Here is a 15,900-nt window from a genome sequence, read left to right on the forward strand (position 1 = left end):
ACTAAACACTTCAACCATTTTCTTTCTTTTTTTTCACTGAAACTGAAGAGTGAGACTTCTAATAATTTCTCTCACACATAAAAATTTGAAGAAAAAAAGAAGTTAAAGTTATTTCTTTTTAGTCTGTTTCAAAAAAACGAGTGAGAAAAAAGAAAAATGGGCAGAGCACCTTGTTGTGAGAAAACGAGCTTGAAGAAAGGGCCATGGGATCACGAAGAAGATCAAATTCTCATCTCTTACATTAACAAAAATGGCCATAGCAATTGGCGTGCGCTCCCTAAACAAGCTGGTAATTGCTTAAAAATTACGATATAATCTATCTGTTTCAATTTAAGTGACGTTATATTCATTTTGACTTTTGGGATGTTATACTATAATGTTAACTTCCTTTCTAAATTTGCAAATATTTTGACTATAAAACATGTTTGATCAATTATTTTGGGGAAAAATAAGTACTTTTGATTAGTAGTAGGAGTAGTTCTATTTAGAAGCCGAAAAAAAAAGAAGTTTTTTTGTGATAGCACTTTAAGAATTTTGGTCAAGCATAAATTGTTGATCTAATATTAATAAAAAGTATCTTTTAAAATTAATTTATCAAACACAAATTGTTATTCTCCAAAACTACATTTTACACAAATAATATGTCAGATTTAGACCTGCAATTTTATTTTATTTTTAAAATTGTTTTGCTTAATTTTGTGCCCCCATCAAAAATTAGTAATTAATAACTATTTTATTGGCCTATTATGTTTACTAAAAATTTGATGAAGAAATTATTAGAAAAATATCATGGAATTGGAAGAAAAAAGTGTTTTTGAAGAATAAAAACCTATTTTTGATTTATATTTTTCTTGAGATTTTGGAAAATAAAACTCATTTCTGATATATATTTTGCCTTTTTTTTTTTTCCTATTCAGGATTATTGAGATGTGGAAAAAGTTGCAGATTGAGGTGGATGAATTATTTGAGTCCAGATATAAAGAGGGGAAATTTCACCAAAGAAGAAGAAGATAATATCATCAATTTACATGAAATTCTTGGCAATAGGTTAGTAATTATTAATTACGAAATTTGTTGCTAATATGTTGCTATATATATATAGTCGATTAACATAATTTTTTAATAATTTATCATTATTTTATTGTTAATAGGATTAAAACAAATTTTATTATTTAGTGAAAGATGTAATAGTCCATCTCTAATTTTTAATATTTTGTAGTAAATTTGTTATTAAGGGATTGGAAATATGAGGATCATGCACACTTTGATAACATGTCCTTATACCCATGTTTTTTTTAAAAATTGTGAAATGATTCATTTAGATAAGTTGGTAAATATATTATTAATTATAATTCTATTAGCAAATCTATGCATTAATTGCAATTAAAAATATAAATGTAGATGTGACATAGACCCCTATTTCCCTAGATTTGACATTATAAATATAATATATTTAACTAAAATCTCAATTATCAATGCGATATTTAATTTAGAAAGATTTTATATTATACCCTTATTCTAATTAAAAAATGATTTTTTTTCTTCAGATGGTCAGCAATAGCAGCAAGATTACCGGGAAGAACAGATAATGAAATAAAAAATATTTGGCACACCCACTTGAAGAAAAGGCTAAAAGATTATCCGTCTCCTCAAAGCTTCAAAAGACACTCCAAAAAAATTAATCAAATAAATAATTGCATACATGCTCCTAACTCACCAGAAATATCGTCTAGCGAGACGTCAGTCATGACAACAAATTCATCATCAATTGCCACTTTCGATACGATGATCGACGATCAGATAGTGATTAAACATGAAGAAATGGACTCATCAGAGTATTTCGTTAAGATCGATGAGAGTTTTTGGACAGACGAATTATCAACAGAGAACAACTTCGATTTTGTTACTACTACGGATGGTGAAGAATTTCAAAGTTTGGACATATTTAATAGTACAACAATAATGGAGGATGACATTGACATGGACTTTTTATTCAACTTTTTCATAAAGACTGAGGAACTTTCAGAATTACCAGAACTTTGAGGGGTCAATTTTGGGTTTCATCATAAATTGGGAGTATGACAAGTCTGAAAATTTTTATGTGTTTTTTCTTGACCATTAAATATGGGGAGGACCACCAAATTCTTTTATTATTTTATTTATTTTGAGATTTGAACTTCTTTGTTTTTAGTTTTAACATATAGTATAAAGTTACCACTGATCAGTAGATAGTGGAAAATACTATATTGGCATGTGAAATAATGCTAATTACACAGATAGAGACATATTAAGGGACCTTATGTATGAAAAAAATAGTTAAATCTATTGATCGGTCATGTCATATAGGCCCAACCAAGTTAGACATTCAATTACTCTGATTTGAATTATCCGTAGAATGCAAGGCTTGATATATGTATCATCAGAAAGATGGACAATCAAACATTTTTCTCGATTCACTCAAAAGATTAATTAAACGTTAGAACTGCCTTTTACAAGAGGCATTTTTTTTAATTATTCCCTCACCAAACAAATCCTAACATAAAAGATAGGATTTTTGAGACACTACATTATTTGATTTTTTTATATTTTTTTTTACATAATGTTACATTTAGGCATATTGCCTGCTAGATCTAGCTCCTGGTCCAAAAACACTAAGCTCATCCCTATTATACTTCAAGCTCTTAGCTTCCTGCCTTGTAATTTGGTATGAGTTCATGAGGACTTCCTCTGGCATGGCTCGGATAGCCGATAAACGTCCGGCTAACGGGCTAATCATCGCGTTGTCATTGGTCTTGAAAGCGATGTAATCGAGCCCTTGCTCCCCTGCCTTCTTCACTATAGCAAAGTTTTGAGGCACGACGATAAGTTGCCCCTGCCTCACCTCATCATCAAACACGGACTTTCCCGCGTTCCCAACCACCTGGAACCGGCCGCTTCCACGGATGATATAGATGATTGAGTGAGCGTTCATGTTCCAATGTGGTGCCACTATAGCATTCTGTAATACGTGCAAACATGTCACGATGAATTTAACTTATGTACACTGATCATATATACAATAACACAATTAGAACCGCTTTTTTTTTCAAGTGACTAACTCTTATTGACAAATTAGTATGAACAATTACGTGTAGTTATCTCAAATTACTTGTTATGTCATGCTACTAATTCATAGTGAAGAATACATGCATTTATATCGAGCTACTATAGTTTAGAGTAAGAGTGTATTAAAGTCAAACTCTTTAATATGAAAAGTTAAACTGTCAGTATATAAAAGTTAAATTTTTTTAATAGGGATAACCACTTACGTTGTAGAGTGTTCCTCTCTCAGCGCTGAGCTGGAGCCAGTTAAGGACGGGGAGAGTGTTGCTGTTGACGGTGCTTATGCGTCCGCCACGTGGATTGTACACGTCAGACCTAGTAGGATGGCCAATGTTCTCCCTCAACTTCATTGTGCAAAAAGTTTCTTCCAATCCATTAAGAGGGATTCCTCTTCTACTATGCCATTCTCTTTCTTCTTCTTCTTCTTTAGCCTCCGGGAGGAGGAACCGAAGGTTCTCAGCCTGGACAATAACGCCCCTCTCGGGGGCCTGTTCCTGGATCTTTCGTATAACCTCAACGTCTACATTGAATGCCTCGGAGAGAACTTGAGCATCAAATCCACTTAACATGTTGCCTCCTTTCTCTTGTTCAGATCCTCTTCTTCCATATTGGCTGCCTGTCTCTTGTTGTCTTCCTAGTACTTGTTCTTGTACACCACGTTGAGGATTCCCAGCTAGGAAGAATTTCTGCCAAATTCAAAATCAATCAATAAAAAAAAAGTGAATTAAGTACCATGATTTTGTTACGATATCCTTGAGTCGAGGCTCGTCTTATCAGAAACAACTTCTCTATCTCTGAGGTAGGGTTATGTTGATTTTGTTACATATTTTGTGTCTAATAAGTAAAACATGTTATAAATGAATGATTTACTAGTTATATATATAACTATTATAAGAGAGTGATTCAAAGATTTTACTAGCTAGTATAACTCCATGTGGTTCCAATTTATTTTGTATCTTGTGAAAACAACTACTTCCTCTATCCCAATTTATGCAACAGTTTTGATTGGACATGAAAATTAACACTTGAAAGTCTGGTTTTTGAAATTCATGGTCTAAAATATGTGTGGTTGTGCAATCTTGTTGTAAAACGAAAAATATTTAGAAACGTATCATTCTTTTTAATTACCCTGAATGTGAGATCAAGTTGATTGGCAACATTAGAAGTGTCAATAAGTGAGACACTAATAATAGGTTCTTCACCATCATTGTATGTCCAATGAGTAACTCCAGCAGGCAATGCAAGAATATCTCCCGCCCGAAAACGCCTAACTTTCTGGTGACGATCGAGTGATCTCTGCCCTCTATCTCCTGACCGAGCCCTACGATCGAGTGGTGACTCTGTTTCAAATGTCTCGGCGCAACCTGGGAATATTGCTGAATGAACTCCACTTCCTACATGCATCAAAACAAATGTCAACTAAAACCATAACAGAAGCTACTAGCTATACTACATAAGAGTAGTAGAGTAGCCTCAGTCAGTGACAAATTCAGAATTTATATGTGACTGACAATTTTGTTTGTACTTGAATTTAAAATGCTATGATGTTATTCAGAGTATGAGAGTCAAAATATTGCAAAAGAAAGAAAGAAACTAACTCAATTTGAAGTGAATTCAAGAATAAAATTTTTGAAATAAAATTTATGTTGGGATGTGTCAAAAAAGTATTAATTTCTTATGTGAATTTGAAAATAAATTCTTTAATTTACTTAAATAAATTTAATATTTTAAAATAAAAAGTAAATAAAGACTCAAAAATTGATTTCTTCAAATTTTCTGAAATAAATTTTGTATATTTAAAAACTAAATAAAAAGTAGAGAAACATACAAATATAGATTCTTCAAGTTTTCTCAAACAAACTTTATATATATATTTGAAAACTAAATAAAAAAAACAGAAGAAAATTACAACAATTAATAAATCAGGAATATTTAAAAAATACTTAAAGAAAATCATGGTCAAAGAAAAAACTCTTTAACGACACGAAAAAGTACATATGTCATATAAAATAGAACAAATAGAATATTTATTTAAGTTTTGAATTAAAATGGTGGTCAATCGAACCACTCAAATAGACCTTACTCGATTCAAATTTGAATTAGTTAAATTCATATAAATAAATTAAAAATAAAAAAGAGTAGTAGACTTGCCTTGAACAATATAGATGAGCTGGGGAGTGTTGCTATAGTAAGGCAACAAAAGCCCATTGCGCCGGATCTCATGCCTAACGGCTTGAACTCCAGCGCACTCAAACTGTTCTTGGGTAGCATCCCAGAACTCAACTACACCCGCCTCAGACTCGAACCTACGGTTCGGTTCTTGAGCGTTCAAACGCTCAATCTGGCACTCGGTCTTGGACCTGAGTGCCCGGTGCTGCTGCTGATGCTGCAGCCTTTGCCAGAATTGTTGTCGCTCAAAAATTTGAGCGAAGCTGATCTGGCAAAGAAAGAGAAAACAAAAGAAAAAACATAGGAAAGAGGACTTAGAAGCCATTTTTTTATAACTATAATTACTCTTCTTTTTTGTTGATGAAAAAATGGGAAAATGGGTGGAAATTTATAGGGAAAAATTGAAGAAAAAAGATTGACACGTAATTGTTTGCATGGAATCAAAGTGTTTGATTGATTTTAACACATATGAAGAGGTTTTGTGTGAAATGTGGCATAATGAGTTGTTTCTTTTTGTGTTTTTATTTGCATGGAAGTTTGTTTTTATTCATAATGTTTATTAGGTGGGATTGTTGGTTTGGTGTTGCAAGTGTTGTGTTGCATCGCTTGTTTTTGGTTTTGATAGTCTTATCAAATGAGAGCGAGAGATCATTTGGTACAAAGATTAATAACGTATATAGGAATTAATAATATTGAGATTAGTAATTGTAGGAATTATTTTTTATCAAGTGTTTGATTCATTGCTTCTCAGCTAATTTTGTGTTTGGTTTAAAACTCTACAAAAAAAATTTCTTTCCAATTATATCCCTGAATTATTATGAAATTTTCTATTTCATGTAATTGAGTCAAGGTAGATAATTGTCGGACAATATTTTTTTTTATGGTCTTCTAACTAGCTAGGAAAAGAACAATTATGTCGTCATTTTTGCTATTTTCTCACTTGATTTATTTGAGGGTAAATAATTGTCATCTTAGTAACACACACTGAGATCAACAAATAATACATTAAATTAAGATCACAAACGTCATGAGGTCATATATTAGTCTTTTCAATTAGTAAATGTTAAACAACTCACATTTCAAATATTGTATTGATTTGTAATGGATTTATTTAGCAACAAACAACTTTCTCTAAATAATAAAATTTGTAAGGTAATTTATTTAAATAAATTTACTAGTGCAAATATAAAACATAAAATCAAGAAAATAAATAAAATGATTTAGGGGTATTTTTGTTTTTACATATATTAATCTCATGGTATAAATCATATGTATTACTAATACCACCAAATGTAAGGTATTAGTTATACACACCAAATAGGGTGTATAACTCTAATACATGTATTAGTTATACGTACTCTACCATTGTTTTTTTTTATTTTTATTACCCTCCCTAGGAGCTCCCACCCCTTTTGCTCCCTTGGTGACTCGAACTCGCAACCTTCGGGTTGGAAGTGAGGGGTGCTTACCATCCGAGCAACTCCCTCTTATCGTACTCTACCATTGTTGTGGCGTACCCTATGTGTATTTCCCCATTTCATTGTTTGGTCTTTTTATAACACAGTCGAACTTCCTTAACTTAGGTGGTATGAAGTACAAGTACTCAGTTAGATACAAAAAAATAATGTGTTTGTACCTTATAAAATAGATATTGTAATTATAAAAAAAAGATAATAGTGATCTTAGTTCAATTATTTATGTTGGCATGTTTTAGACGATAATCAATCACCACTAAAGGGATGTAGTGGAATAAATGAGATCCCTCCATCTTAATCAGAGGTCTCTGTTTGAGCCTTGAAACAAACAAATTCCTAGTAGGCCGGACCACTTTTTCCTTATTTCATGGCGCGAATTTGATTTAGTCAAGCTAGTGAATTTAAGAAACCATAAGGAAAAAAAAACATATTCAATCACTTCAAACTCAATTGTTAAACTACTAACTAAGAAACAATCTATATTTTGTATACATGTGAGTTCTCAAGAGGATAAATTTATTTTTTGTGATGATTTAGGGGGTTAAATTTATCCTTCAAGTCCAAAATATATGTCAGTTCTAAAAAAATCTACAAGGCATACAATATACCAACTTCAAGATCGTTGAGTCTAAATCTTGAACCCGCCTCTATGCTAACAACTAAGCTGGACAAAATTAACAATCACTACGTCTACGAAGACTATGATGCTTCGTTATTTTCTTGTGGTGGTGGTGCTGGTGATGCTGGTGATGCGGGTGATGAATCAGTAGTAGTAGATGCAACATTTATCTTCGGAGGGCTGTACTTTTTCAGTAGCCTGTCTTTGTTTTCTTTCCACCATTCTTCTGCTTGTTGCTCCGCAAACCTTCGTTTACTGCAAGAAATTGTTTAATCAACAAACAGTACATTTTATGTGACGATGTTTGACGAGGCACATTGTTTAAGAAAGAAAGATAGTCTCTTTTGAAACTCGAGATCTAAAACAAGCCATAGATAATTGTGTGGCTATAAATCATGTCATAGATAATATAGGAAAATGTCGTTATTCTTTGGACAAACTAAAAAAAGTGTGCCAGATAAAACGAAACAGAGGGATTGAGGGGAGTACAAGTAATCAAAACTGCAACAGAGGAAATTTAGTTAAATACCTGAATCTAACTCGTTTGAAGATCTTGGTGCCATTTGTAAGTTGAAGGAGAGTGACATAGACGCCAGGTTCAAATTGTTCGATAACTTCCTTTTGTCCCTCTCTTGGAGCTCTAGGTGACCCCGAGAAACTTCTAGGAGTTGATTGTCCATGGTTTTCACGTACTGTTCCATCGACACTGTGTGACGTATCATGGATTCCAGCAGCATCCCAATGATCATTTCTTATAACAGACTCTGATATATTATTTCTGTGTGTTGGTTTCTGATGACTATACGACGTGTCTGGTTGCAAAGAAGAGCTGTCTTCTTGATTCCCAAATGTATTAAGAAATGATTCAACTTGAGCATGTATGGATTTGATGGCTGGACTCTCAGAGATATCAGGAGGCAGTTCTTGTGTCATACCTTTCAGCTGAAGTAACAGAAGACACGATTAAACGCTCCATTATCATGACATGAAGACGTAATGAAAAAAAGAAATCAAACTTCTATACACGAAACAACCGTGTGGGAGTTGAACCCCCCATAAAAAAGACAAGATCAAGCAAGTTATAGGAATTTGGATGATTTCGTTCAACTAAAGTTATATGATGTTGAACCTCTGTTGCTCGGACTCTTGTGAAATACCATTGGGTGCATGTCGGATCCTCCAAAAGTAGTGTATTTTTGAAAAATCAGACACAGGTGAGATAGTAGTTTTGGAGAGTCCGAGCAATATCTAAAGATTGTACCCAACTAACGATTTTCTTTGAGGTAAAATATAAAAGAGGCAAACATTTTGATAGATGTATCTAAAAATAACTAAATGGAATTCTGAAGATGAGGAAAATATAACACAAATCATAAACGTAAGAGAAGCAATTTGAACATTACTTGAATAGTAATAGACTTCATGGTTTCCACTGCGACATTACACTTTGATGCTCTCTCTGCAACCAACCTAGACGATTCTTGAGAACTTTCCTTCAATTTTCGTAGTTCAGCATCTTGTCCATCACTTTTCTGCTTTAAACTTTTGATCTACAAATGTAAACGAGACAACTAATAATGATACCTCCAAGGGCGGCTCAATAAAAATTGGTACTTTTTCCCCCTACAAATTTCAATATTTTCCTCTGGATAGGTCTAGACATAAAGTTCATCAATTAAATGATAAATCCTCTTGTTTTATATGTGAAGAGTTCCATACCTGATTTTGCAATTTGGCAACTTCTTGGTGCAATACGTCATTTGTCTTTCTAAGACTATCAATGACACCCCTTGAGAAAACAGGCGCAGGGGAGCGTGGAGGACTTGGCCTTCTCGAGTACGGTGAAGCAGGTCTAGAGTTGGACGAAGGAGGCGGAGGCTGAGGCTGAGACTGAGGCTGAAGCTGAAGTTGAGATGGTGCTGTCACGACAGGCTTCAAGGCATATTGAAGTGCACTAAGTGAACTAGGAAAAGCAATATCTTTTAATTGCAAAAGTGAGGGAACTTGTGAAGCTCTCACTATACTGAAATTATCTGATTTGATGCCAGGCCTCATAGACTTGACTTCGAGGTACTTAATTGGTTCGATCGTGGGAGAGAGCAAAACTCTTGATATTTTCGCCTCGCCCCTGTCTAACTTACTATTCTCTATTGGTCGATGAGAGGAATTGAATTTTTTAACAAAAAGTGAGGAGTTTCCTTCGGAAGCCTTTTTCAATTTCATGTAGCAAGAGTCACAAACACGGTGTGGTTTACCTGGAGTTGGAGCTAGCGCAGCTTTCAGTGCTTTTTTCGAACTGCAAGCATGGCAATGCACTAGTCCACAATTATAACAGTTGTGCCTCTTTCGCGTAAACCCAAATGCTTGTCGACAACCCGAGCAAACAGATTGATCTGCTCCAGACACCCACTTATGAATGCAAATGCTGGCAGTATAATTAGAGCCACATGCTATGTTCTTCACATGCCTGTCTTTTAAGGCCTCGATTAATGTTGGACTGTTGCGATCTTCAGTGTCACCGTGACCTAACCTTCCGTTAGCACCTTTTCCCCACGTAAAGACTTCACTTCTTGATGTAAGGACAGCAACATGGAACGAGCCACATGTTATTTCTTCAACAAATTCACCTACCAATCTATCTTGTACAAGAGAAGGAGCCTTCCCATCAGCCTGTGGATTTCCAAGCTGACCATATGCATTGCTTCCCATGATGAAGACGTGACCCGATGTGGTAAGACCAACGGTTATATTATGTCCACATGCTAACTGATGAAAGTTGTAATCGATAAGTGCAGAGACACAGGTCGGAAGCATATAAGCTTCTTTATTTCCATGGCCTAATCTATACTTATCGCCATCTCCCCAGGTGAACAACTTTCTCGTAGGAAGATTTCCACAGTTGTGGTTCGTGACTTCCACGATAGCAGCAGTGTGCCACACACCACAAGCAACTTTAATAGTCTTAAGTCCATTCAGTGATTGAACTTCCTTGGGATACGGTACAGTTACACGATTACCATGACCTAAGGCGCCATATGTTCCATCCCCAAATGTGAATAGTTTTCCGTTTGCAGTTGCCAATGCTGAATGCCAGGTACCACATGCAACCGATAAAACTTGAAGCCCTTCCAGAGGACCGGAAACTCTTTTAGGTATCCAGTGGCTAACATCATTTCCATGCCCAAGAAGTCCAGCATTGTGTGTTCCATCACCCCAAGTATATAAATCGCCCATCGTAGACACAGCACAGGTATGAAACTCTCCACACGAAACAAAATCGACGTTTGTAACTGCCAAAAATTCAACAAGTTTTGGGCGGCTAAAGTCCCTTTCAACTCCATGACCAAGTCTGCCCCCGGATTCTTCTCCCCAAGTGAAAACCTCTCCTTGCCTTGTAACAAGAGCAACGTGTCGTACACCACAAGCAATTTGATGAACATCAAGAACCACATTTGACTCCAAAGGTTTAGGAGTAAGTACATCATGTTTAACAGGAATTGGATTCCCTGCCCCATCTTTTAATGCTCCATCACACCAAATCTCCCCCCACACATAAACATCACCTAATGATTCTATGTCATCTGGCCCCGAACCCCCACTCGAACAACTTGGAGTGCTAGAGACACTAATACGGAAACCATCCGAACTTGTTCTTACTTGCATATTTCCACGTTCAGACCCTACATCTGAGCATCGCACATTCGAGGAAGTTTCATAACCATATGGATCAGCAGAAGTCCAATCCCGAGAAATAGTTTGGCTGAAATCTAGTGATGCACCACATGGAGTGGAATTTTGTAACTGCATATAAAATCATAGAGAGAAGATGTCAAAATATGTTACAATAAAACTGCTAAATGGTAGTTAATGACTGTAGAACCTTAACGCACACAGAGAAGCTGATCAAATGGCATGTCTAGTAACTACCATATGTAAATACAATACTTATAAACAAAAACAAGTTAACCATCCCCCATGTATTAAGTTCATAACATCTTTGAAACAAAAAAAGTTATGAGACAAACTTGTATATAGTCTCAAGCATCTTTTTCCACAGTTCAATCTTAAAAAACGAACTATGATGTTGCCTTCACATCTTCTTTCGTTAGACATGCAACAGTTGAAGGGTAATGCTATTGTTTAGTGTTCCTTGAAAGAAACTTCAAGAAATGTGATGAAGTGAAGGTCACAGATCTCTCATCATTGAATATAAACAACGCATTTAGTGCCGGATATCTAGTCAAAAGTGGTCAATTTGTGCATGGTTAAAAAAAAACAAAAACATATCCAGTGTAGTCCCACAAGTGGGGTCCGAGGAGGGTGGGGTGTACACAGTCCTTACGCCTACCTTCAGGTAGAGAGAGTTTTCTCCAATAGAGCCTCGGTTCATGGTAAAAAATGAAAAAGAGAAAGTGACTTCCACATGGTACAATATGTAAGATAGATGTAAGAGATGAATAGTTGGTTGATTTGACCTTAAAGTTCAAGGTTAAAAACTTACATCAGTAATATCACTCCTAGTACGTCTACTACGAGCTTGACCAGCTGAAATTATATTCTTTAGTCCAGCAATCCAAATCTCCGCTTCGATCTTATCCTTGCAGATCTTCAAAATGAAAATGATAATTAACAGTCACCTTAGTAAAACTTTCTCCAAACAATATTCATGACAGCAAAAACCAAATTATCTATTCACCAACCAGATCTAGAGATCTTTCGCCATTGTTGTATATAAGGGAAAATGACAAGTACTCCTTCTCTGGGCGCAAAAATCTTTTAAAAACAGGCTGCATAGACATATTCACACGCAAAAGTTCACATTAATAGGTAAACGAACTCTTTGCAAAATGTAAACGCATAATCATTAACTCACAGTTCTCTGGCCAGGAATAATTTTTGAAACTGCTGATAGCTTTAGATTCCTTTCTGATCCACGAGAGTACCAAATTAATGTTGTTTCATCCTGGCAGTACCAAAAGTAAAGCTGTAATCTTCCATCAGATATCATATAATTTCAGAAATCAACTTCATGATCTGGCTTTTTGAGTGAGCTAGAAAGCCAGATGCATATTTGAACTGATAAGGCGCTTTCATCAGTTCAGACACCGGAAGAACTCAGGAGCAGCCGAAGTAGTAAGTTACAGTGTTATCAAAAGCAAAAAGGGCAAAAGAGCTTTAAGGTCCATTGGAGCTTTAAGCGCAAAACACAAATAAAGCATGACCTTTAATTAAAAAAGGCGCAAATGGAGAAAAATACATATATATTATGTTTAGTCCAAGACTAATAATTACAAAGGAAAAATATGTCTTAAGCGAAGCAATGCACTCAATACATTTTGAGCCTCGCTTCAGGGCTTAAGCGCGCCTTTGACAACACTGGTAAGTTACAGAAAGAAAACGAGAAGCATATGGCACGAGACTCTTGGATGGAACAGAAACTTTAAGGAACTTGAAATGAACTATGACACGACTGGCGTCACCAATCAAGCAGCTACTAGCAAAATAACCAATAGAGATTCATGTAACCAGAATTACTTTTACTTATGAACAAAACAATGACAAACAGTTGCTAATAAATACAAGGAAAAATGTTATGTATACTAAACACTAAAAATAGCTTTCTTGGTACTACCAACTATTTGATTCACTTTCAAAAGAACCTCGGCTTCACTTTCAAATATTTTACAACAACATATCCAGTGTGATCAAACAAGTGGGGTCTGGAGAAGGTAGAGTGTACACAGACCTTACCCCTACTTTGTGGAGGTAGAGAGCTTGTTTCCGAAAGAACCTCAATTCAAGTGCAGAAAATTTAAGTGGCTATGAAAAGGGTAATACGACTGTGAAGAAAACATGTCAATTAATAAGGAAAGCAGGACAAAACATTCAGTTTCAAATACTTTGACTTAGTAAAAGGCATTGCAATAACATAAACTTTTATGCAAGTCAAATGGGATGTATGGAGTATTTTTTTTTCCCTTTTGGAATTGAAACCCCATATTCCGCTGTGAGAATAGCCTTGAAGACCTACTTTAAGTTGTAGTACCTCGCAATCAAACTATTGCGATCAACCGATTCTTATCCCTTGGTGTTTGATAGCAAGTATACAAAACTATGGTATTCCTTAAATGGCTTTTCTTTCAAATTCTTGTTCTTAGAGAGAGTCTTCAGTTAATTTGTAAATTTCCGGACAAGAATAATAAGTTCATATAGAAGCTCTCAGATTGCAAACAGTGTAAAAATCATAAAAAGCACATTACTAGTTGATATGAAGCTCAGAAGTAATGCAATCAATTACCGGAGAAACTCTGAAAGGGCAGAACTTTGGCTTCCCCTTCCGGCTATACTTAATTAGCTGTGTACCTTTCTTCAACGTAATTAGCCCCTTCAAAATAAGTGTTAAGTGAGAAATAAGATCACTGGAAAATCAAGAACTTTATGATAATTATGTTGTAATGTCTATGAAATTTGAAAAACAACATGAAAATTCTATATATTCAAAGTCATGAGAAAACTGTTGTTGCCAACTGAAATTCAAGCATTATGAGTTTTAACATCATACCATTTTATAAAAGCATACCGTACCCATACTTTATTTAATCTTAGTGAAGCACGACTGTTCGAGATATTAAATTGCAATTGGCATCTATACATTTTCAATGATGGAACACTAGGAAGACAAGGATGCATTTGCAAAAAAATTCTCTGCCTTATGTTGCTAAGTCTAGTCGAGTTAGTAAAATTATTGTTTTAGTATTGTCCAGATTGGTCGAATAAACAACAGCCACAATGATGGAGCCATGGTGATTGAGGCACCTTTTGAGCTAAAGTTCACGGAGACAAAACCGTGAGGCCTGAAAAGTTGGGCTAGAGCGGACAATACCTTGATAGTTGTGCCTGAGGCATTACTCATGGAAGCTCATTTCACTTAAGTCGTTTTCCCACTAAATACTACATAACTAGCTACATATGTGACACTTTTATCTGTTTAATAACAAGTTTATTTCACTCAATTCATCTACTCATGCTAAGCAACGAATAGGGTATAATTCGTGTATCGAATTTGCATAAATTAGAGCAGATGAACTCCATTTCCCACAAGAGTAATACAATTCTTTGGTCAGTTGAAGAACACCCCTCATCAGAAAATTAAACTAGGTATATAGGTTACACAGTACTTTGTTAGAGTCTACAGTAAAAAAAAACACCTACACTATAATATTTAAACAAGTTTCATACCTCAACTATCACTCCATTTGCATTAAAACGCACCTCGATGCTGTGTTGGCCTACACGCGTCTGTTGTTGACCAGGAACAAACAATTGGCTAACTCAACATCGAGGAGTGTTTTAATACAAAGGTAGTGAGTTTATGTAGGTAAAGAGAACAATGGATAGTCGAGGTATGAAAGTCCTGAAAAAATGATAGTTTAGGTGTGTTATATGACCATTAAGTAGGTGTTTGGATTGACTTACTTTTAGTGACTTTTGGCTTTTGGGTAACTCAAAAGCCAAAAGTTAAAAATTGGGTGTGATTCACAATTTTTCACATGAAAACAAAAACTACTTTTTTTCAGATAATCACAATTTTCATGGCGAACTTTCACTTTATTGGTGAGTGATTCAGTTCCTCACCTCGTAATCCTCTACCCCTTCTCCTACCCCACAATTTTTTTAAAAAAATATAAAAATTCTGACTTCGCGCCACTTATACTCACAAAATATACCTGGTCAATGTCGCGGTCAGGATTGCCATAACTAGCAGGATCTGCCATTCCATCTGAAACAAATCTTGGCTATCCACCAAAGAAGCCTATTTGTTGTCCTCCCAACCATCAACATATTCATCATAGATACCAATGCAATCTTCCTTGGCCTATCATTAATCTCTTCCAACCCTAATTTTTAAAACTGATCCCTTTTTCCCAAAATAGAAACTTTTCGATACTATGATCCACCTACATTCACCAAATTAAAACCAAAATTCGATCGAAAAAATTCAAGATTTTTTTGAATTCATGTTACATTGATGTAGATTTCTAGTGGGTAAATGTTGAAATTTAGAAATTTTTTGAGATTAGATCAGAGGAAGCAAAAAGAAAAAATTGGAAAGAAGCAGAAAAAAAAGAGAGGAGAAAATAAAGTGACAGCAAGTTTAGGGGAACCTTACATTTTCGATTTTGGCGCGCTTATTTGGATCATTTTATAACCACCTTATGTAAAACATAGTACAATATCTCACTGGTAAAAACTTATCTGCACCCGATAATTATACCAAACGAATGAATATAAGACATATGTCAAAGGTTAATTGATATGTTCTCTCACTTCATTATTTTTTAATTCGGAGCGAGTAAGTATTTATAATTCTATCTCCCCATGTTCCTCCAATCAGATGATTCAGAATTTAAACTCTATGACATCGTTTTCTTTGAAGACATGTTATATTGAGATTAGTTATTTTGGTATATATTATTTCTTATTGATGATTTGGCTGCTTGTATTGTGAATAACAACACATTGCATAACTTCTAA

The 15,900-nt window shown here is 34.9% G+C and overlaps 3 protein-coding genes across 3 annotated transcripts; 1 reads left to right on the forward strand and 2 right to left on the reverse strand.

Annotated features, from left to right (window-relative positions):
- LOC102600950 (myb-related protein Myb4-like) lies at positions 1-2,341 on the forward strand. Its single transcript, XM_006356003.2, has 3 exons — positions 1-289; positions 918-1,047; positions 1,548-2,341. The coding sequence occupies exons 1-3, from the start codon at positions 157-159 to the stop codon at positions 2,041-2,043; spliced, it is 759 nt and encodes a 252-aa protein (XP_006356065.1). The 5' UTR covers positions 1-156; the 3' UTR covers positions 2,044-2,341.
- Positions 1,987-6,775, reverse strand: LOC102591036 (legumin B-like). Its single transcript, XM_006356051.2, has 5 exons — positions 6,741-6,775; positions 5,250-5,534; positions 4,231-4,492; positions 3,309-3,788; positions 1,987-2,998 (listed from the first exon to the last, which is right to left on the reverse strand). Exons 1-5 carry the CDS (start codon positions 6,773-6,775, stop codon positions 2,609-2,611), a joined length of 1,452 nt encoding a protein of 483 aa, XP_006356113.1. The 3' UTR covers positions 1,987-2,608.
- A 519-nt stretch (positions 6,776-7,294) lies between these two features.
- Positions 7,295-15,156, reverse strand: LOC102591374 (uncharacterized). The gene is made up of 9 exons (XM_015312661.1): positions 15,093-15,156; positions 13,664-13,750; positions 12,239-12,328; positions 12,066-12,152; positions 11,867-11,971; positions 9,085-11,166; positions 8,769-8,915; positions 7,895-8,307; positions 7,295-7,620 (listed from the first exon to the last, which is right to left on the reverse strand). Exons 1-9 carry the CDS (start codon positions 15,138-15,140, stop codon positions 7,446-7,448), a joined length of 3,234 nt encoding a protein of 1,077 aa, XP_015168147.1. The 5' UTR covers positions 15,141-15,156; the 3' UTR covers positions 7,295-7,445.
- Between the last annotated feature and the right edge of the window lie 744 nt (positions 15,157-15,900).

This window comes from Solanum tuberosum, unplaced genomic scaffold, assembly GCF_000226075.1.
Source record: "Solanum tuberosum cultivar DM 1-3 516 R44 unplaced genomic scaffold, SolTub_3.0 scf00214, whole genome shotgun sequence".
NCBI lineage: Eukaryota > Viridiplantae > Streptophyta > Magnoliopsida > Solanales > Solanaceae > Solanum > Solanum tuberosum.